The sequence below is a fragment of the Lycium barbarum genome, chromosome 3 (assembly GCF_019175385.1).
Source record: "Lycium barbarum isolate Lr01 chromosome 3, ASM1917538v2, whole genome shotgun sequence".
Classification (NCBI taxonomy): domain Eukaryota; kingdom Viridiplantae; phylum Streptophyta; class Magnoliopsida; order Solanales; family Solanaceae; genus Lycium; species Lycium barbarum.
This window is the reverse complement of record NC_083339.1, coordinates 138,623,275-138,643,266: the sequence shown is the minus strand read 5'-3', so window position 1 is coordinate 138,643,266 and position 19,992 is coordinate 138,623,275. Positions and strand designations below refer to the sequence as shown.

General features: G+C 32.9%; 1 protein-coding gene across 9 annotated transcripts; it reads left to right on the top strand.

Annotated features, from left to right (window-relative positions):
- The first annotated feature begins 4,725 nt into the window (after positions 1-4,725).
- On the top strand, positions 4,726-11,726 carry LOC132632931 (E3 ubiquitin-protein ligase RSL1-like). Of its 9 annotated transcripts, none has more exons than XR_009579500.1 (4): positions 4,726-5,631; positions 10,199-10,382; positions 10,718-10,795; positions 11,710-11,726. XR_009579500.1 is itself a non-coding variant. In XM_060349084.1 (3 exons), exons 1-2 carry the CDS (start codon positions 4,913-4,915, stop codon positions 10,353-10,355), a joined length of 876 nt encoding a protein of 291 aa, XP_060205067.1. In that variant the 5' UTR covers positions 4,727-4,912; the 3' UTR covers positions 10,356-10,382; positions 10,718-10,985. The 9 variants fall into 9 exon arrangements, 3 of the variants coding, with proteins under 3 accessions (XP_060205067.1, XP_060205066.1, XP_060205068.1); XR_009579504.1 differs by lacking the exons at positions 10,718-10,795; positions 11,710-11,726 and adding exons at positions 6,719-6,948; positions 8,438-8,565 and having other exon boundaries at positions 5,492-5,631; positions 10,199-10,600; XR_009579503.1 differs by lacking the exons at positions 10,718-10,795; positions 11,710-11,726 and adding exons at positions 6,719-6,948; positions 8,470-8,565 and having other exon boundaries at positions 5,492-5,631; positions 10,199-10,468.
- Positions 11,727-19,992: the final 8,266 nt, after the last annotated feature.

Here is a 19,992-nt window from a genome sequence, read left to right as displayed (position 1 = left end):
TTGACTTTTTTGAAGAAGAATTCCTATTTTGAAAAGACTCCAATGTGAAGGGATATGGATATTTTAATAGACTCAAACGTAATTAGGGTATTTCGTTATCCAACATGGAAACCAATTTTGCATGGATGTTTTTGAAAAAAGGACACTAAGAAAAATATAAAGACTTCTAATTTAATTAGTTTCTAAGTCCTAAATGTTAGGAAGTAATTAAGTGTCATGTTCGGAAGTAATTAAGTCTCTATTTTAATAATTTATAATATTTTGAGGAAAATAGTAAATGACAATTTTATCTATTGTAGAGTCTTTTAATGAAGGACAAAAAGTTCAATCAACATTTTTTAAAATCATTCGTGCTTTTAATATAGTATAGACTAAAAAGAATTCAGATCTAATTATAAGTCTTTTAATAATGAAGTTTACCATACCATGGAAACCAAATTTATACGCACATTTGCACGAGTAAGAAAACATTTTAAAATACTCTATAATAATTATGCTCAGTTTTAGTAAAGAAAGTCCTCATTCCCTTTCATTTCATTACAAATTTGGAGATTTGAAGAAGTCCTATATAAGCTATTCTAAGTAAATTTGGAGACCTGAAGAAGAAGCCGGCTATATAAGCGTACCCAGAGAAATTTATGTTTGTCCGATTTATTTTATAGTTTGTTTTGGTGTGATTTAGGTTTAACTTTTTATTTTTGCTTTATTCATTGCAGGACTTTCAATTATAAAACTCCGCTTCGTTAAATTTCTTGCTTATGCTCTCCTTGCTTTTACTACCAATCTAAAGGGTCAGGTATGCCTTTAATCATTCAAAGTTTTGAGAATATTTTACTTATAAGTAGTGTCTCATTTATAATAAATGGAGTACAATTGGTTTTCAGAGGAGGAATGAAAAGACACTCTTCAATGGTTAATATCTTTAAGTATCACAAACTAATAAAGCCGTGTACTTTTGAGTTATTAAGATGGAGTCGAATTGTAGAACTTTCAGATTCTAATAGATATATGGACGAATAGAGTTTGAGATAATTAAATATATCAAAATAGAATTATAGTTTAATTATTTTCTTTTTATTTATTTAGGAATAAATATTTAATTACTTTTCTAATATTTAGAACTTCAAAACCGCTATTTTTAGAGGTGATTCTTCTTCGGTCTTTGACTTGTAATAATCAAAGTAAATTGGAGCTTTATATTGAAATTGAATAGCTGTTTCTTAATTTTGTTTAGTTGATGAAATAGACAAAAGAATTTAATTTCATCGTGACTTTTCGATGCAAAGAACAAATCATGTTATTTGTTGTATGTATATGAATTGTTATTTTTCCCAAATCATTCTGTAGATTTGAGGATAAAAAAAGTCAGAAGTACTCATTTAACATGGTGACTTTCTTCTTCTTTGTCTAATGCACTATCTGCCTGAATGAACAACAATATTGGTATGTTTTAGATTCTACATTGTTTTTACAAGATTTCCGGTTATAGATATTTTTCTTTTGTTATAATATATTAACACGTACAATGCTAATTTTTGTTGTCCCAACTTTTTTATGTTATAGGTAAGATGATAAGTGAGTTCAAACCACTCTAATAGCATGTTTGGCCAAGCTTTTGGGAGGTCAAAAGTGCTTATTTTTAACCAAAAAATACTTATTTTAAAAAAGTGAGGTATTTGATTAAGATTTTGGGAGAAAATAAATTATTTTTCAGGGGCTAAAAAAGTAAGTTTTTCCCAAATTTGCATCAACATAATAATATTTATTCATCATTTAAATAGATTATGCATTTATTTTAATGTCAATTTTTGTTTTCCAATAATTTATGTATAATTTTTTAATGCAATACAGTTGCACGTACACTAAACTAGACAAAATTCTCATTTACTATTTTCCTTAAATTATTAAGTGTTTAATTATGAGTACTCATAATTGTTCGACGAGTTTTTTTCTTCAAGAAGTCTATTTTCGTTACAAAGGGAAAATAAGTTCGATCCTATTCGCTTGTTGCATATTTGTAGGTAATTTTATTAACTCGATTGCTGCATGTTAAGATCTTTCCACTTAGAGCTTCCATTAATTTAATGCTTAATAAAACAAAAAGGTAAATTATAGAAGAATTCTAGAACTCCTACTAATACTTATTATTTTAGTGTTTTTTAAAAAAAGTATTTCCCCTTAGAACCTCTATTAATGCTTAATAATTTGGAATAAAATAAAAATTCCTACTAAAACTTATTATTTTAGAATTTAAGAAAAAGATATGTAAGAAAACACTGGGACAATAATTTTTTGGAGACATAAAATAGTACTTTAATGTTGAAAGTGCGTAGAATGGAATTAAAATTTTATCCACTTTGAATTTACGTAACCATCACCACAAGCATATACATGCCAAGTTAATATACAATAATTGATTTCAACTTAAAATTTCATGTTAAAATAAAAACTTCAATAAAAAATTGTCGTTACTTTTGGTAAAATGCCTTATTTTTTGGCAAAAGAAAGCTGTCTTATTTTTTTATGAAAGAAAATCTGCTTTCGGGATCCGAATTACTTTCCAACTCAAATTGAACATGTGTAGTTGTGTACCATGATAAACTGATTGTGTGTTTTTGTTTGCAATTTTATGTAGGACAAGTGAAACTAAATCAGATTGGTGCAGAGCCAACTGTGAGGTGAATGATGATGTTTCTTTCGTAGAAAACCCAATTCAGGGAAGATTGGAGAAATTTGTTTTTTTTTTTATATGAAATAGTTTTGGCTAGGATTTTAGGTTCAAGGTATATGTCGTCGTTTTATTTTTTGTTATGCATATTGACCTTACACTTTTTATGTTGATACCATTATTATATATTTGCGTGTATGTTTAAAGTTATGATGTTTATTTTCTTCATTTATATTGTTGTTATACATGAATTTAGTCTTGAAAATTATATATTTGTTGCTTCATGATTTTCTAATTATTATCATGCCGCGATCTAATTAACTACGTCAATTTTTGTTTTCCAATAATCTATATATGTTTATTGTTTGACACGATATACACGTGCAACACACGTACACTAAACTAGTTGATATCAAATAAATATAAGTGACTTTGATAGTGAATTTGCTATAGTTGAATGACATTTTAAGTTTTCAGTCCAGTTGCCTTCCCATTATTCTTGTACATAATTTGACATATTCCTCATTATTGTTGGGATTGAAATAACAGGGCGTCATGCGAAAGCTAATAATTTGCAAACATTAAACAACGATAAATCAGACAATAAAGAAAATCATACTAAAAGAGATATATTATTCTAATATGATTTGATCAATTGATCTACATATGAAAAACTAATATAAAAGCATAAAAATCTATTGAGAGAAAAAATCTAGCTTCCCCTAAACAAAACTCTGTAAAGGACTACTTTGTGGATGCTATTGTGTTCTAATTGTGGTAAGAATGTCTTCAATTTCTCTTCAATTTATACATGTCCAAAACTTTTCATCCAAGAAAAAGAGTTACTCAAATGTGGAATATTTTCCTTTTGGAAAAAGTAAAATCAATTATGGTAAACTCTTTGTCCTTCCTTTAAAAAAAAGAAAAAATTCAAACATGGTAAAAAAATCAGGGCAAAACGCTAACAATTATAAGACCCTTGTATAGTATCAATGTGAATAAAGAACTTTCTCAACCTTCGTAGTATTAACAAGCTATTACAACAAGTCAACATTTAACAAATGGAAAGCCAGAGAATCAGAGGTAAATTGTCTTACTATCTCTTTCAACTTTGTATCTGTTTCTTAGTTTATAAGCTAAATAAATTGAACTAAGATAAATTAGGATGCGGCAAAGCTTAGAAAACCATAGAGAAACGATTGTATACTTTTAAAGAAGCATTTTATATTAACGTTTGATGACGATCTTGAAACGTGTATAGTTTTTCAAATTAACTACCATTTAATAAAATTTCAGAAAAGAAAGACACGTCTGAATTATGATGGTAATACAAGTGGAGTTTATTACTCCCTCCGGATAAAAAAAAGAGTCCACTTATCAAACCAAGAAATAATTAATCATATTTTTTCATATTTGCTCCTATTAAGTGTTATATGATCATATCCCAATGCTTATTTAATTATGAGTAATTTAGTCAAATTACCTATTTTTGTCTAGGAATTAGTGTTTTATTAAGAAGTGTGCAAATGGCTAAGTAGATTTTTTTTGATTTGGAGGGAGTATTTTACAAAAGAAAGTAGTGTGACCTCGTTCACCAATTTTCAATAGTTGAGTGACATCCATGAACTTAATAGAAGTGATATTGCTGGAAATAGGAGGGGCTAGCAACCATAATATAATCAGTAAAACAGGTGTATCCGGATTCTGGGTTCAATGTTATTACCAACTAAATGCCACCTAAGTCTTTTTCAGTACTGTAGCAACTTGAGATCCTCAAGTAAGATTTTGGTCTGTATACCAACTTTTTTCTTTATCGTGTTTAGGCGGTGGAATTAAATGACTAGTTTATACACGGAGTCTTATTTTACTTCTATTCGAAAGACCTTATGTTGACTCAGACTTTGTCAAAGTGTGGAGGTTCCTTCACATCCCACATAATCTTTTTAAACCACAATTTCTTGGTCCCTGCTTGAAACGTGTCATTAGCTTAAATCATAAGCAGTTAACAGGAAAAGGATAAAATTGCAAACGTCAATTGCTTAGCATTTTGCTTGTGTCACATAAGATTGTACCAAGTTTTCCTTTCCAAGTATTTTCTTGGTACTCTCTAATGAAGACGACTTATTTGTCTTTTATTTTATACGCGTTGTTATCCAATAATAGAAGGACAATATAAAGCCCTTCTCAATAGTCTCATAAAGACATCCAAGAAATCTTCTAATTAACCAACCAGTGATCAATACCATGGCAGATATAATTTCCAAAGTGTGTGCTGAATACGAAGATTTTCGCGCTCTCATGGTATCAGATGACGAGTGTGCAGAGGAACTGCAGTTCCAAGAAGTTCTTGCAGAATCCTTCAGTAGCTTCCATCTTCACATGTCATCAACAAAAATCCAAGAATCCCCTGAATCATCTCAAGGTTACTGTGAAATTTGCATGGATACAAAAGTTACAAATGAAATGTTCAAACTCGAGAATTGCTCTGATCACTCTTTCTGTTCTGATTGCATAAGCCAATATGTCCAATCCAAGATTCAAGAACACATTTTCCCTGTCACTTGTCCAGGTTTGAAGTGTCGCGCGATAATTGAGCCTGTTTCTTGTAAATCCATCATTCCAGAAATTGTATTTGAAAAATGGGCAGGTGGATTGAGCGAGGCGACTCTTCTTGCTTGTGAGAAATTTTATTGTCCTTATAAAGACTGTTCAGAGTTGCTTATTTATGATCAAGATCAGGACATAATTGAGTGTGTATGTCCTTCGTGCCAAAGGCTGCTCTGCGCGCCGTGTGGTGTCCCTTGGCATACTGGGGTTGATTGTGACAAGTTCCAAAAGGAAGAAAAAAACAGAGAAGATGATTTAAAGGTTGAGGAACTTTCTAAGAAGTCTAATTGGATGACATGCCCTCATTGCAAACACCTTGTGCAGAAGGCTGATGGCTGTATACACATAACCTGCTGGTTAGTTAATTTCTTGTTTAATCCTATGCTTTTAACTAATCAATGTGTTTACATATGACTTATGCTAAATATTGTGGATTCAGGTGTGGATCTGAATTTTGTTATGTATGTGGAGGAACATGGAGTGAAAGCCATTGGAGTTGTCAGACTAAGTGAATGATAATGGATTGCCTCTAAATACCAATTTAGATGCTGGATGTTTTTTGTCCATTAGCCACAAAGGGCTCAGATTTTGAAAGAAAGAATAACAAAGTAGATTTTTATGTTTGTTTAGTTGGTTTTGTGATGTAAGTAGGTAATTTGGTGTTGAGTACAAATTTGGACCTTGCATAGTGTTCGCACAAAGTGGTTAATTTGGTGTTGGTTCCAAAACTGGACCTTGCATAGTGTTCACCTTTTGTTTATAAGATGCTTGAATTGGAGACCAAAGACCTAAAAGACCGGAGGAAATGATTCAACATGAACCTTTATAATTTGTATAGATGAAATTGATCCTATTAAATTTTCGTGTTTTATTTTTAAATCTCATACGTTTCAAATAAGTTTTTTTTTTTTTAGGAGATCCTACGCAAAACAAAAAAATTGTAATGAGCCACAAAATCAATTGACCCTTTTGTTTCCATTTGTTGGGTCAAAACCTAAACACTTAAAAGTGCTTATTAAAAGGCCATGAATTTATTAGCTACACCATACTGTCAAACTAACTGAATCGGTCACATGTGATATGAATCATCTAACAGACTCAACTCTATACATATTTTATTTAGGTGAGCACGTCTTAAAGAGCATACAAAAAAGGTTATCATAATTAGGATATGTTATCTTAGCAGTGTATGACTGTATGGTAGTGTTGCTGTTTTGTTTAAGCTTGAGATTGATTATGTTTTGAGAATTTCAAAATCAGCGAAGTTTAAGGCACATTTCTACTAATATAGAAGCTATGAGTGAAAAAAGTTGGATCGTCGTCTGTCTAGGGCCAATTATGACATTTGTTATTTACTTTATTTTATTTACCAAAAAAGTCCAGAAGGCTCTGACCCTCTTCACATGCCCCCCCCCCTTTTTTTTTTTTTTTTTTTTTTTTCAGAGCCTTCTCAATTCTATCTCTATCAGCAAAATATCTACCACCAAATCAACAAGCTATCTATCATCAACAAGCTATAATCTTTATCAGCACAAGCTATATCTTTATCACCAAATCTCTATCAGCACAAGCTATAATCTCTATCAACAAATCTTTATCAGCAAATCAACAAGCTATATATCAAAAATAAAAATAAATCTATCTGTATCTCAGACTGTTGCTGCAATTTTCAGGTATTTGTTTTTGAACTCTTCTCCGTTCGTCTTCAATTTTGTCTTTCGCTTTGACTCTTCTAATAAAGTACAAATTTGGATCAGTTTTAAATTTCTCCTCTTAGTTTTCCCGCTTGCTGATTCTTGGGTTTATTTATTATGTTCAATTTCACTCAGAATACATAACTTCACATTTGCCAATGTATTTGGGCATTTGATGGATTTAGTTCTGTAGTTTCATAAAGTTTTGATTATTACCAAGACATGAGTCAAAAAGGGATTGCAAGAAATTAATTTTTTTTACCATTCTCTGGATGTGTAGCGGATTTTGATCTTTAGTGTTAGATTTCAAATGTGGGGTTGTGTTTTTTATGTAGCCATTGTTTTCTATAATTGAGTGAATTAAATATGATATAACAGTACAAGAATATACAAAAATAAATTATAGGAGAGTTTAATTTATTTTAATCTTTTGTTGGCTTAAAGTGAGGCGTGGCTGTATGATGAAATATTTTGCCTTTGTCGTTGATAGTAGTTGAAGCTATTTTATTGCTCAATATGGTAAAGACAAGGCTGTTGTGTTTTGCATACTAAGAACTCCCTGTTTGAGCACCAAAAGATTCCGATAAAGTGGGTACACTAGTTAGCCTTCCAATCCAAGATAGCTATGGGTTGCTTTGACAATCAATAAAGTTGAGTTCTTGACATTTGAAGTATACTGCAGCTTTAATTAATGGTTAAATCCGTAAACTGTACTCAAAGTTGCTCCAATTTCAATTTGATTATCTCTTTATGTTCCTTTTGATCCATTTTTCTGTCTTTTCAAAGTTTTTATAGAAGCTGCTTGTTCAGTAGTAACTAATAGATAGTATTTCTAGACATCTGAGTTTGAATACATCAAGCTCATATGTAGCAGTCAGGTCCTTGGGGTTGGTTATTAGATTGTAAATAAATCCAAGAGTTTAAGGTTCTACATAGTCTAGCCTGTGTAAACAGAATTGTTTTCCTGACTAAAAAGAACACATAAACAGCTTGGTCTTGCTGTATTCTTGCACCTCTTCACTTATAGCTTTTTTTATAAGTTAAATGTAGTTGCCTATTATTATGACAGGTGCATTCAACCTTCAAATTGTCTAACATGACTTAATTTAATCCTAATAACAACTTTAACCTATTAAACAATTTTTCGTGTAGTTACTGCGTGATAATACTGTGTTGCTCCGTATATAAGGACGGTTTGATTCAATTGATTTTTTTTTTGTGTGTGGCTATATTGTCTGCTGCTCGGTAGGCTTACTAATCACGATAAATACTGACTTCATTGAAGTACCCAAACAAACAATTCCAGTCTTCGCAGAAAACAACTGAAATTGCATGCCTTCACTCTTTATGTTTTGGCAGGCACTGTGTATTTCTTTACGCTGTTTTGGACCTATTCCTTGCCCATTTAATGGAATCATTACTGCACTGTAGGTTTCTGAGCTAATCGGAGTAGTCTTTTAATTGATAGGCACATATATAACTTAAGTGGTACTCTGTTAGTTTGAAACCTCAGGAGCTTTTGCCGGAGTTTGAAACAATTAGCCAAGACGGTAAAAGAGAACCTAAATGATCAGGGAGTCATCCCCCAGCCTCCAGGTGACTTATCCCTCAATTTAGGAATTTATTGATAATGCTTTGATGTTATGATTGAGGTTGAAATGTTAGATTTTTCATCTATTCGGGGACATTCGATAAAATTAGATTTTCCATCTAAAACGATTACATATTAGATAATTTGCTCTCTTTATTCAAATGGGTTGGTAGTACTGATTAAAAAGAAAATTCAAATGGATCAGTAGTTTTAATATAATGGGGCGAGTGAGGAGGGTACAGTAGGATCATAGGATTTAGCCAATATGTTACCACATTTTCATTTTTTCACACATACCAGTACCTAAAAGTCTAACCCTCTTTTCTCGGAGTATGTTTTATTTTTTAACTTGCCTTGAACAATTTGAGATTCAGTAACCTGGTATAGCTTTAGGAGTTTATCCTCTTCTGTGGACATACGGTCCTTTGTCAAATTCTATAGCTCTTCATTCAAATTTTCTCCACTCCACTTTGTCTGTTTAGAAAATACTGGTACATAACTGAAGTAAGCATATAAAAACTGAAAATTGAATATAGTTGGTAATCCATGTGTATAGATATGTTGCATATGCATCAAAGTATAATGGCATATCCTGTAATAATAAATTTTCTCGAGTATATGGATGCAGTTGAAATTGTCCTGATATAGCATTCTGAGACATTCTAAGTCTTCTCCCTTTTTAATGTGGTAGTCATGATTTTCAAGTTTCATGCAATTTATAAGTACTTAAATTTGTTTTTGATATCAATTAGAAAAGTTCTACAGGTGGATTTACTTGCTGTCTTTAGCTTTCTCCTATTTCAACATCTTTCTACTGTTTTTCATGTTTGAAGATTTTTTCATTAGGACTTATCATAATTTTTTTTTGTGGAATTTTCTTTATCTAATGCATCATATATCCTTATTTTCAATTTTCTTTTCTTTATTCAAGCTGATGATAGCTCTCTACGTGTTGGAACGTAATCATGTGTGTTAAGAGTATTTGGTGTTGTCTACTTCTACGTTTTTAATAAATCTACATTTTTGAGTTAATTTTTGCAGTTTAGTTATGTTGAAGATCCATGTTGTTTACATGGTGTTGAAACCATACCAACACATCCATGTTGTGTGATTCTCAACGTTTGGTTCACTGTTTTGTTGCTGTGTTAGGGTGTCTCCATAGGTTGTTAGAGTGACATGATGTCTCTGAATGTTAGATAATAATGTGTTACAGTAGAAATGTTGAAGTACATTAATTTTAATAAGTGACTTTTGTTGTTAATTAATAATTTAGAATGCTAATGCTAAGTCATAACAATGGGAAGTAGGTGTTATGGAGGAGAGTGCCCGTGCTTCGTACGGGTGTGCCCAATTATAGTAGTCGCAAACCACACAGGAGAGATAACCCGTACTAGGCAAGCCTGGTGTGACGAGCTCGAACCTAATTAAATTATTTTGTTAGTTATGTCATTGTTTTTTCTTCATTTTACTTTCTATTTCTTACTCCCTTGTAATGTCTCAGTGTCCAAATAATTTGTCAAGTTTGTCATCAAAAAAAAAATTGTCAAGTTTAAATTTCTTTAATTAAGAATAGCGGAATGCTCGAATTTGTGACTATTATAGCTGAATCTTATTATTTAAATTTGAACATGGATTCAGGCGGGATCCAAACCATTTTGCAGAGACATCTTATCAGCTGCCAGGAGACATGAGCATTTTATGCAAGGAAAGCACAGAGTTGGACTCATGGAACTTACATCAAGTTTACCAAGCAAAGGCTGGAAATAGCTTATGTTACAATGACTGCCAAATCTGAGATTGTTTTTCCCTTTATTTTAGCTAGGTACCGAAGCAAGTTAGATATTGGAACACTTCTCTTTTGCTTTAGCCAAATTGCGAAATAAAGAATATGGAGTTTTCCGGTGTGTATATGTTTCCATCTACAAGTGTTATGTTTTACTAAAAATTTGAAATTTCTAAACAACGTTTGGCGTAGGATTATTTTCTTTTTTTAGTAATCCTGCTAGACAATTGAACAAGTATGAAATTATTTTCGTTGAACTTTTTGGTAATTTTGAAATTGTGCAAATAACACTAACAACGTTATCTGGCATAGGCCCGTGCTCAGCGCGGCATATTGATCTCTTGGTAATAATTGATGTTTGATGATTCACGTAGGTGGACACACAAATTCTGAATCTGAGGAATAAGACATGCACAAAAGACAAAAAGCTTGACAAGAAGTGTCTTGAAGAGGTATGAATTCACATAATCAAGTTAGACATCCTTCCTAGCCAGTTATGACAAAACCTGCGTACTTCTCAATTTTCTGGTGTGCAAATATGTATCAGCTATGCAACCCAATTGACCCGTCGATGTACAAAAGAAGGAGGCCAACTGTACTAAACAAAGTTAAATTAATAACATTTACAATCTCCATTTAAAATTATTAGTATTTTCTAAGTTGGTATGGTATATAAATTTGATGATTTATGTCGGCACAAAGATACTTGAAAAGAAAATATTGGGGCGAAGATATTTGGAAACAAAGTCATCGGATTATTATCAGGTACAAAGCTAAAAGATAAGACTATTCTTCATTTTTCGAACCTTGATATGCTCCCAGTCTAATAACAAAAATATGCTACCTCTCAGAGGAAGACTAAAATAGCTTAAAATGCATAAATATGTTTTCTTCTTTTCTGATAAGGCTATGTGATGATATATGTGTAACTCTAAAGGGAAAAGTTTACATGTTAAGTAATTATTTGTGGCACTGGAGCTATAGGTGAAACACATAAAGGCACTCTATTAAATAAGTGAGAAGTTAACTTTGTTAAATAATTATTATGGTACCTTAATTCATTTTGTTACTGTCCATTAATGTTTGATGGTGTATGTGAAGAGCAAAATTGTTGGATGGAAATGGTCTACCCTACTTTAGGTACACTTTACTCACATTACTAAGTTTTATAATTCAAAAGAATTAAGCTAAAATCCCAATTTTTCTCCCAAGTTCTTAGCTGATTTTAATTTTCTTCTGTATCAACATTTGTTCTATTCTTTGTGCCAGTAAGCAAAGTAAGAGTCGTTAAACTTTCTTTACGCTTTACAGTATTACTTTGCCATCTACTGGATTGTGTAAGTTTATTCCTTCAATTCCTTCCCAGGTCATGAAAGACTTTCATCTTGCAAGAGCATACTTGTTATACCCCATTTTAACCGGGTTGAAGCGGAGTACAACATATTGGTGATTCCTATTTTTTGCTTGTTTTAAAGAGTCGCCACCTAATTGATTTTAAGGTGAATTAGGGCACCTAATTATTAACTAAGGTAAAGCTAACTAAACCTCTGTTAATAGTCTGATTAACCAGTGTGATTCTAGGTAAGGGTTCTTTATTATCCTAAAGGGAAGGGGTTAGGCATCCTTTAGAATCCGTTAACTACGGTTATCCGGCCAAACTTAGGTTAATTAATTAAAGTTAAATAAGTGCTTAAATTTTAAAAAAGAATAGCTTGCAAATATCACTAAAGTTTAAAGGAAAAAGTAATATCAGTTAAAATAAGACTTAAGGGAAATATAATAATTTATATAAAAAAGAACTTTGAAGGCTAAGAAGACTTATAAAGGTTATTAAGGCTTTAAAGAAAGACTATAATGATTCTATAATATTTTATAAATGTTGCTAAGGTTTAAAAAAATGCTATTCTTTAACTAAAAGTGTTATTTAAAATAAAATTTGCTAAGGCTTTAACTAAAAGTGTTATTTAAAATAAAATTTTGCGGAAAATATAATAATTTGCATATAGGTGATGGTTTTTAAGAGATGATTTAGCAAATTTTAACTTTGAGTTATGTTATACATGTATGACTATGTAGAAAATCTAGACTTGTTTTTTTTTTTTTATAAATAGAATGCAAGAGGTGATAGAGCTTTCTTTTTCTTTTACTGACTTTATTTAACCATGTTCGGCTAAAAATATGTATAATTTGATAGGCTTTGAAGAAGTTGGTTAAGGGTGTATTTGAATTTATATTGGCGTATTAGCGGTATTTTGCTTCTAAGGTAATAAGAATAGGATATAACTCCTTTAACTCGAAATATTAATTTACGCTATTGAAAATTAATTATTCTAAAGTGAATATTATAAGTATATGAATAACTTTATTATATAAAAAAGAAAAAAGAAAAAAAAAATGAGACATATTGAATTAGTTATTAGTTTTCCTTTAAATTAACTACCCATTACTAAAACTAAACTTCACTAAATTCTCCTATAATTCATCTAAAATAAGGGAAAAAAATGTTAGTCAAAACCACACAAGTTAAATGCAACAAATAAAATATAGGCACAAGAAATGCAAAAAAAAACGGGCTCAGCCCATTTAGGGCTGCTGTGATCATGCGAGTTGTTGGGCTTAGCCCAAAAGTCCCTTTTTCTACTGCTGTGGATTATTTCTGCCATTGGGCCTTGGCCCAGAAATTTTGTTTGCTGTGGACTGAGGGCTGGAACAGAGACGCCTTGAGCAGATTATGTTGGGCTTTTAGCCCAACACCGAGTATGGAAGAAGAACGAGTCCCTCGGACTCATACGCGGTGGTCATACAAAACAATGAAAGGAAAAGGATTAGAACATAATCGAAAGAATAAGGTCGAACATGCCAAGATGGAATTTCAAAACAGATCAAAGATCATGTATATGCTGCGTATATTTAAATATATCTCATGTATACACACTCATAAGGATGTATAGAAGGTCAATATCGGAAAGCTTCCACCCCCGCCTTCCCGATGTCGCACAAGTTCCAAGGGATTTCATGAATCCCAGGCATGGCTAACATCGGGGAGGGTTTAAGCTTGATCCATAATGACCCCACTAACCTCCCTATCAACATATTAAGTAAGATATACGTATCATATACAATATATATATACCATCCCACCATACAATCACGCCGACAGCCCCATAAGCAAATTAAAAAAAGGGAAGAATGGGGCAGCAACCAGTTTTCCCGAAAAATCATCAACATTCAGTATGATCATTATTTCACTCGGCTAATGCACAGATCCACCAAAGAAAAATGTTATTTACCCAATCCAAACAGTGGGAATACTAGATTTTAAATCAAAGGTAATATGCAAGACGAATGATATTCGGGCAGGCAAACTCAATTCTTATACTTTAAACTAAAACAGCACGGCAACCCCCCTAACATGATACCAATATAGGTTCAAAAGAAAGAAAATTCTTACTGGCCCTTTTTTACAATATATCAAATTCAAATAAGAACAGAACCTTATGTTAACCTTTAGTAAGCCTATTATCCATTAAACTGAACATTTACACCAAGCTAACCATGTATAAATCAACTAATATAGCAGCACACGAAACTATCACATATCTGGATCACGTGAATCCTTAAAGCAAAAATCTCGGCCTAACAGAATATTTCTAATTAAACAGGGAGGAGATCAGAACCAACCCCTCAAAAGAACAAAACAGAGGTAGGGCCATCCCCTCCACAAACAAAAGAAAACGCGAAGCAGAAGCGGAAGCAGCAACAGAGCTATGGAGGGTAGAATCAGAATCAGACTCAGCCACACGACTAACAAAAAAGAAACAACTGAGGCATGCCATTAACTTAACATTGTATGAAAGAACATAGCACTGATCAGGATAGACTCAGACTTTATTTTAAGCCGATACTTAAGCATGCTACCGCTTGATGCATCGCCTATCATTACTAGTTGACACAATTAATCACGCACGAGCCCATATGAACACATAAATACAATTTAAACCAAGATTAAACTAGACCAAACTGAGACCTAAACATAGAGACATTATTAACTACTAAACTGAAAATTAAGCCAAACTAAGGTATGAACATGCAGATACCATTATCCTAAAAATAGTAGCACGCAGGATACTACTAAAGCACTAAACTGAGCCCAAACCAACATATACGAACACACAAACACTTATTAAGCTACTAACCGATATTGAACTAAATATGGGAGAGTTGTTTACATACTTAAAATAAAACCAGACTAAATTATCATGCATAAACATACTTAACCACATAAATTGACTAACATCGAAACTGTCAAATTAAATTAACTTAGCTAAACTAACATGTGATATACTTAAACTGCTATAAGCTAAATATCATATGGCTAACCAAAACAAGACATAAAATGAACCAACAGAGCAACTAAAAGGTGGGCACATGCACATAATTAGCGAACCACAAACTAAATACATAGAACTGATCAAATGAAGAATAACTAAGCAATGTGGACCTAACTAGCACATGATTGACTCAAGTTGATACATAACATAGAACTGAACAGCCGCGGAACTCGATACAGGATTAATCTAAGCTTAAACATGCATAATACAACTACAACAACTACAAACAGGAACTAAAACATAATTAACCAAGCAAATCACATAAGTAATTTGAAGCACTCAAACAATTACTAAAAAAAGTTAACTAATGGAAGGTGTATTACCTTCTTCGGGTGCAGCGAAATGAGGCGAAGGTTTCGATATCTACCTCGAAGACTATTGAACCAGAGCTCGCGATGCTCGAATTCACAGCAACAAACAAAGAAGACAAAAACAGGAAAAACAAATATCCTAATATTTTGAACTCTATGTTTTTGAATTATTTAAACCACTATAAATTCGATATTTTGGAAACTTTAGGGTGACTCAGAACTCTTTATTTCAGAGGGTTTCAGGTGATCCCAGAACTGTTTCAGAGTTTTAATTTTCCAGGGGGTTCTCGCGATTCGAAAGCTTCAGTTATTGGGGGGTTTCCCGAATAAAAAAAAAAGAATCCTCAGGTTCTAAGGGTTTTTCATGATTCTCTGCCAAAGAAAAAAAAGGGTCCCTTTTTCAGATTAGGAAACCAATATTTATAGGGGTTAACTAGGGTTTTGCTTGCGAAGAAAGAGAGAAGAGTGTGGACAAAGGGAGGTGGCGGTGACAGTGGCGTGGGGGGACAAGGGGAAATGGGGTGACAGTGGCGTGGAGAAGGAGGAAGAAGAGAAGAGAGAGAAGGGAGCGGGAGGGGCGAGCGGCGTGAAGGAAAATGAAAGGGGAAACCCTAATGGTTTCCCTTATTTCGAAATGGAATGGGTCGGATCCGGTCCTTTATGGGCTGGGTCAATATCTTTTGAACCGGGTATTAAATGAATGGGCTAGTGAAATAAAACCTGGACTGGTCTAAAAATTGGGATCAAATATGGGCTGGTCAAAAAATATTTATCAGTTGATTGGACTTTGATTTGGGATCCGATAAATCAAAAATACGGACTGAGTGCAAGAAATAGTTTGGCTTCTAAATTTAAATAAAAGACCCATTTTAATTAACCATATACTGAGTGCGACAAAATGTTACCTAATACAAAATATGTAATTATTAGGGATCAGGTAATAAAATTATATGATGTTGTAATAGCCGTGCAATAATATTTTAACAATAAATAAACGCTATCATTTAATTGTGCGAAATAAATGCGATGCGTATGCAGAAGGTGTTAAGATGCTGTAACGCAAATTATGATAATACTGGTAATAATAATAATAATAACAAATAATAATAACAATAATAATAACAGTAATAATAATAACAACGGTAGTAGTGACGGTAGTAAAGATAATGACAGGATAATGAAATGCCGGTATTAATAAAAGCTAATAATTATAGTAAAAAAATGCAAATAATTATTTTTTGAAGTTGTCAAAATATTGGAAGCGAAAAATAGATATTTCGGAGGAAAGGTGAGACAAAATTGGGTGTCAACAATACTTATGCTCAAGTGTCAATCTCATGCAGATGTTGGAGCACCTATAATCTTTCTACTTGTGTCTTTCTAGCAAGTTATCTATGTAACTTTGTTCCACAAACTATGTCTCTATTTTAACTTTGTTCCACAAATGAATATAATGTAGTATGAAGCATGTCATGTTAACAGATACATAAATTATATTTATCTACACTATAATTCAAAGTGTTGGGCCCATGAAGAAATACTGCATTAAGTTTCAGAAACTCCGTCTTTAAGCAATTCATTAGCAAAATCTATTAAAGAAGTACAAAAAAAAAAAAAATTGTTGGTTGAATCGTCAGTTCGTCACAGATTAAACAACATTAATACGTTTGTTCGAATCACATCAATCAAGTCCAATCTAATTTTTTTAGTACAGACACAGTCAGCCTATTTTTTCTGACACAAGGTTAAAGAGAAAACTTAAATACATACTTGTCCCAAAAATTATCAGTTGCACACATCAACTTTGCAAAGCTCCTATTACTCTTTTGAAAATAATATTAAAATATGAACTACAATTATCCCACAACTAGACGCTAGACGACTAAGTGTCAATTGTCATTGAAGACTTTCAATACAGTTTTAGCAAATTCAATTTTCCTCTAAAAAATTCCTCAAATTATTCTTGTACATTATTTGATCCCCTTTGATCTATTCCCACACTATAAGGCCTTTGAAGCCTTTGTGATACCAACTGGGAGAGAGAGCTCTTCCCAACTTGCCTAATCTTAATAAGCTATTACTCCTTACTACATTTTGCGCGGTTGCAGATTATGTTTTTGGGCAACCGCAAGTTTGGATCAAATGCTCAATCGATTACTAAAGGGCATTAGGTTCATCATACTTCCTTCTATGGTGTACATGGACAGGGTTGGTTAAGGTTTTTTAAATACTAAATTAAATCAATTGTGTCAGGTTTTTAAATCTACAAATCAAACCAAACTAACATAAGACAGATTTTTTAACCTCGGGTTTTCGGGGGTTTTCGGGTTTTTTCCCGGAATACTCTTCATACAAAACATATAACTTTTATTTCAAATATTTATTTACTCCTAGTAAGATACAATTATATAATTAAGGTGTTTCTTAAGAAATTAACGCAAAATGAGAGACGAGTGATGACATTATAATAAAATACTCAACAAAAAAAGATAATGAAATCACATAAAATAAATATTGCTAATTAATAAGCCATGTTGACACCCAATTTTGTCCCTCTTTTATTTAATTTACTCGGGTTTCTAAATTTACTGACGAGCTAAATACTTTATTTTTTTTCACAATATTTTATTGCTACTACTATTAATATCACTACTTTTATTTTCAACATTATGAGCATTACTTTATCACAAACTTTAACGGTTCGTCATCGTTTCATTTTTTGGGTTCGGATTCGTTAAATTTAATTACAAAAAAACAACACTTCGTAAAATCTTAACTTTTCTACATGTTAATTACTATCTGTCTTCACCTAATATATTTTTGTATTAGTTATTAAATTAGAAGCCCAATAAAGGAAGAATGGTCAACAATTTTTAGCCAATTAATGGCTTAAAATACAAATATAATATTATTTCCCTACCCGAATAAGCAACCCATATTTTTAATATCCAATCCACATTTATATCAGCCCATATTTAAATTAATAGGCCATCCCAAAACGGACCAGCCCAATTAACCCCTACCCAACAGACCAACCCATATCCTAAACTACCGGGTCCAGCCCAACTATCAACCCGACCCGACCCACTTCAACTCCTAGACCTAACCCCTCACTTCTTCTTCATTTCCCCCATTCTTTCCCCTTCCTCTTCACCCGCCGCTCACCCATCTCCCTGTCTCCCTCACGTTCTCCCTCTGCACTTCCACTTCCCCTTGTCCCCCCCACGCATCACGTTCACCTCCTTCCTGACACTTCCACCACGCCTCTGCCACCTCCACACTCCCCTGCTCCCCACGTTGTCTACCGCCGCTTCGTCTCTCTCATACGCTCCTATCTTTTCTTCAATACCAATGAAACCCTATAAATATACTCCTAGTTACTCAGTTGAAGAGGGGGGGATTTTTGGGAGAAAGAGCTTTTATTGATTAGCTTCCCCAATCACCGAAAATACCAACGAATTTCATTTGTTTCCTGATATTGATTTGAAATAGGAAGCATCTTGTTTTACTCTGTACTTGTATACGCAAGCTTAGCGACACTAACTATCTTCCACATTTAATTCTTCATCTTCCGGTGAACTTTAGCCGCGAGGAGGGTTACTCAACGTCTTAGAAAAACAACGAATTACTCAAAATTTCCAGAGATCGAATGACCTTCCACACTTAATTCTTCCTCTTTCCGGTGAACTTTAGCCGCGACCAAGAGAATAGATCCGAGGCCTCGACGCCCCAGTTCATTGCGCACAAAACAGGTAAACTTCGATACATTTATTACTTCGAGTCTTTAGTTTCTGCTTTGGTTAAATTTTTAGCTGGTTCTGCTATTTTTATGTTATGTAGTTTCTTTGTCGGCATATTATCTTCTGATGTTTTGGGAGCTGTTAGGATAAAACGTTAATCGCCGAAATGAATTTGAAAGAGGTATACTGTAATTTGGATGTTTAGATTGAATGTCCAAAACTTTGGAACCTATTTAAAATCAAATATACATAGGATATACAGTGGGTCTCAAGGTAAGAAGAAAGTATACATTCGATATACATCTGATATACACATCGTGGTGTGTATATCTTAGGTATATTGTGTATATGATTAAAACATATAGTAACATGTAAAGGCCTTCCGCGTTTCGCGCGCTGAGAATTTATTCTGATCCGTTAGCCTGTGTCTAGATACGATTTAATAACAATACATTTTAATAAGTTCGGATGAAAGATCCCTACATGTTGGCTTATGCTTAAAGTGTAATGTCTCCTTTAAGTCAAGAAGGAATTTATTTCTGTTGGGTCCAAATACATTTGCTTGTGATCAATTTATCCCAAAATCTCTAGGAAACATATATGCTATTTGGACCTGCTACTGGTGAACATGGTTTTTCCCTTTTTTCCCTTTAGACTGTTTGTATTCAATTCAGATCGAAATGATTGTCCTGCTACTGGCTTGTTATGCATGAATTTATGCAGTTGGCTGGCTTATCTTTAAAAGCTTTAAGATTCTAAATCTTTCAAACTTTTGTGCTAAGTTAGAGCTGGATCTGTTTCCACATTCATCTATCCTTTGTTTGTCCAAATTATGGAATTAAAATGAACTAAAATGTGTATGTTATCATGCTTATATGCTGGAAGAGTCAGAATATTCCTCGCCCCTGTTTGGCTTGGTTTTCACGTTCAGTTTTGTTAGTTTTAGTTACTAATGGGAATATGTGATTCGCCCGTAGGATGGTCGACTTTAACGAATGTAATGTATTGCCCTGTGTCGACCCCAATCCCTTGATAATGATTCAGTTTGAACCTGATCACTTAAGCTCAACCTAGGTAGTGTTACCAGTTAATAAGTATATCACAGACTGAAACATCCCTTTTAAATGTTACTTGAATTGTTGCTTGATTGTCCATCTCCTTAATTGGATGATATCCAACTGCAAGAATTGGTATTATTAATAGGCCT

Bases quoted from the DNA above. Each gene is read 5' to 3' on its own strand.
- LOC132632931 (XM_060349084.1), top strand. From the start codon at position 4,913: ATGGCAGATATAATTTCCAAAGTGTGTGCTGAATACGAAGATTTTCGC. The intron at 5,632-10,198 runs GTTAGTTAATTT...ACATGGATTCAG, and splicing joins TGTATACACATAACCTGCTG to GCGGGATCCAAACCATTTTG.